This window comes from Penaeus monodon, chromosome 32 (assembly GCF_015228065.2).
Source record: "Penaeus monodon isolate SGIC_2016 chromosome 32, NSTDA_Pmon_1, whole genome shotgun sequence".
Classification (NCBI taxonomy): Eukaryota; Metazoa; Arthropoda; class Malacostraca; order Decapoda; family Penaeidae; genus Penaeus; species Penaeus monodon.
The window spans coordinates 31179088-31179752 of NC_051417.1; the positions used below are offsets into that span (position 1 = coordinate 31179088).

The window sequence follows — 665 nt, forward strand, 5'->3', positions numbered from 1 at the left end:
ACTGGCTTCCTTTGACCTCTTTCCCCCTCCTCCTCCTATATTACGCCATTTATTTATCTTCTTTCGGGAAATTGAGAGAAAACGAGAATCTTCCTCCAAACTAGGACAATCTTACGAATCTTACCATACTGCAGCAACAAAATTCAAACTTAAAAGTGGATTTATGGGGTATTAACAGCCTATCAATTTTCTGCCTCTTTATCAAGCTATATTGTCACTCAGTACCCCTACCATCTCCCTTTCTGTAAATATCAGAATTCATTCATTCATTTATCCTCTCCTCGAGTACCAACCTCACCACCACCATCTCACCAACACGCCGTAGAACTACCCACTTAACATCCTCTATCCCTCCAGGTCTCCTCATCTTCGCCGTCCTCGTCTCCGCCCTCGCCTTCTGCCACGCTAGCGAGACGCCCTCCAAGAAGCCTGATGGGCGCCTCTTCTCCACCTCCGACAACACCTCCGTCTCCATCGACACCCAGGGCTTCATTGGGCTCATTATCCTCGCCGTGATCATAGGTCTCATAGGAATGGTGCTGGGCGTGTTCTCCAACGGCAAGACTGACCTGACTGGATACGCCACCCCTACGTGAGTTCTGGGATTTTTTTTTTAATGATTTTTTCTTTTCTTGGTTTATTTTCCTTTCTTGATTTAAAAAAAA

The 665-nt window shown here is 45.7% G+C and overlaps 1 protein-coding gene across 1 annotated transcript in view; it reads left to right on the forward strand.

Moving 5' to 3' along the window:
- The window catches only part of LOC119593319, a gene marked incomplete in the record, with an annotated part of 2364 nt that overhangs the window by 536 nt on the left and 1163 nt on the right, over nucleotides 1–665 (forward strand). Inside the window, 1 exon segment of the mRNA XM_037942246.1 lies at nucleotides 358–584. Within this exon segment, the coding sequence (XP_037798174.1) occupies nucleotides 358–584 (227 nt within the window).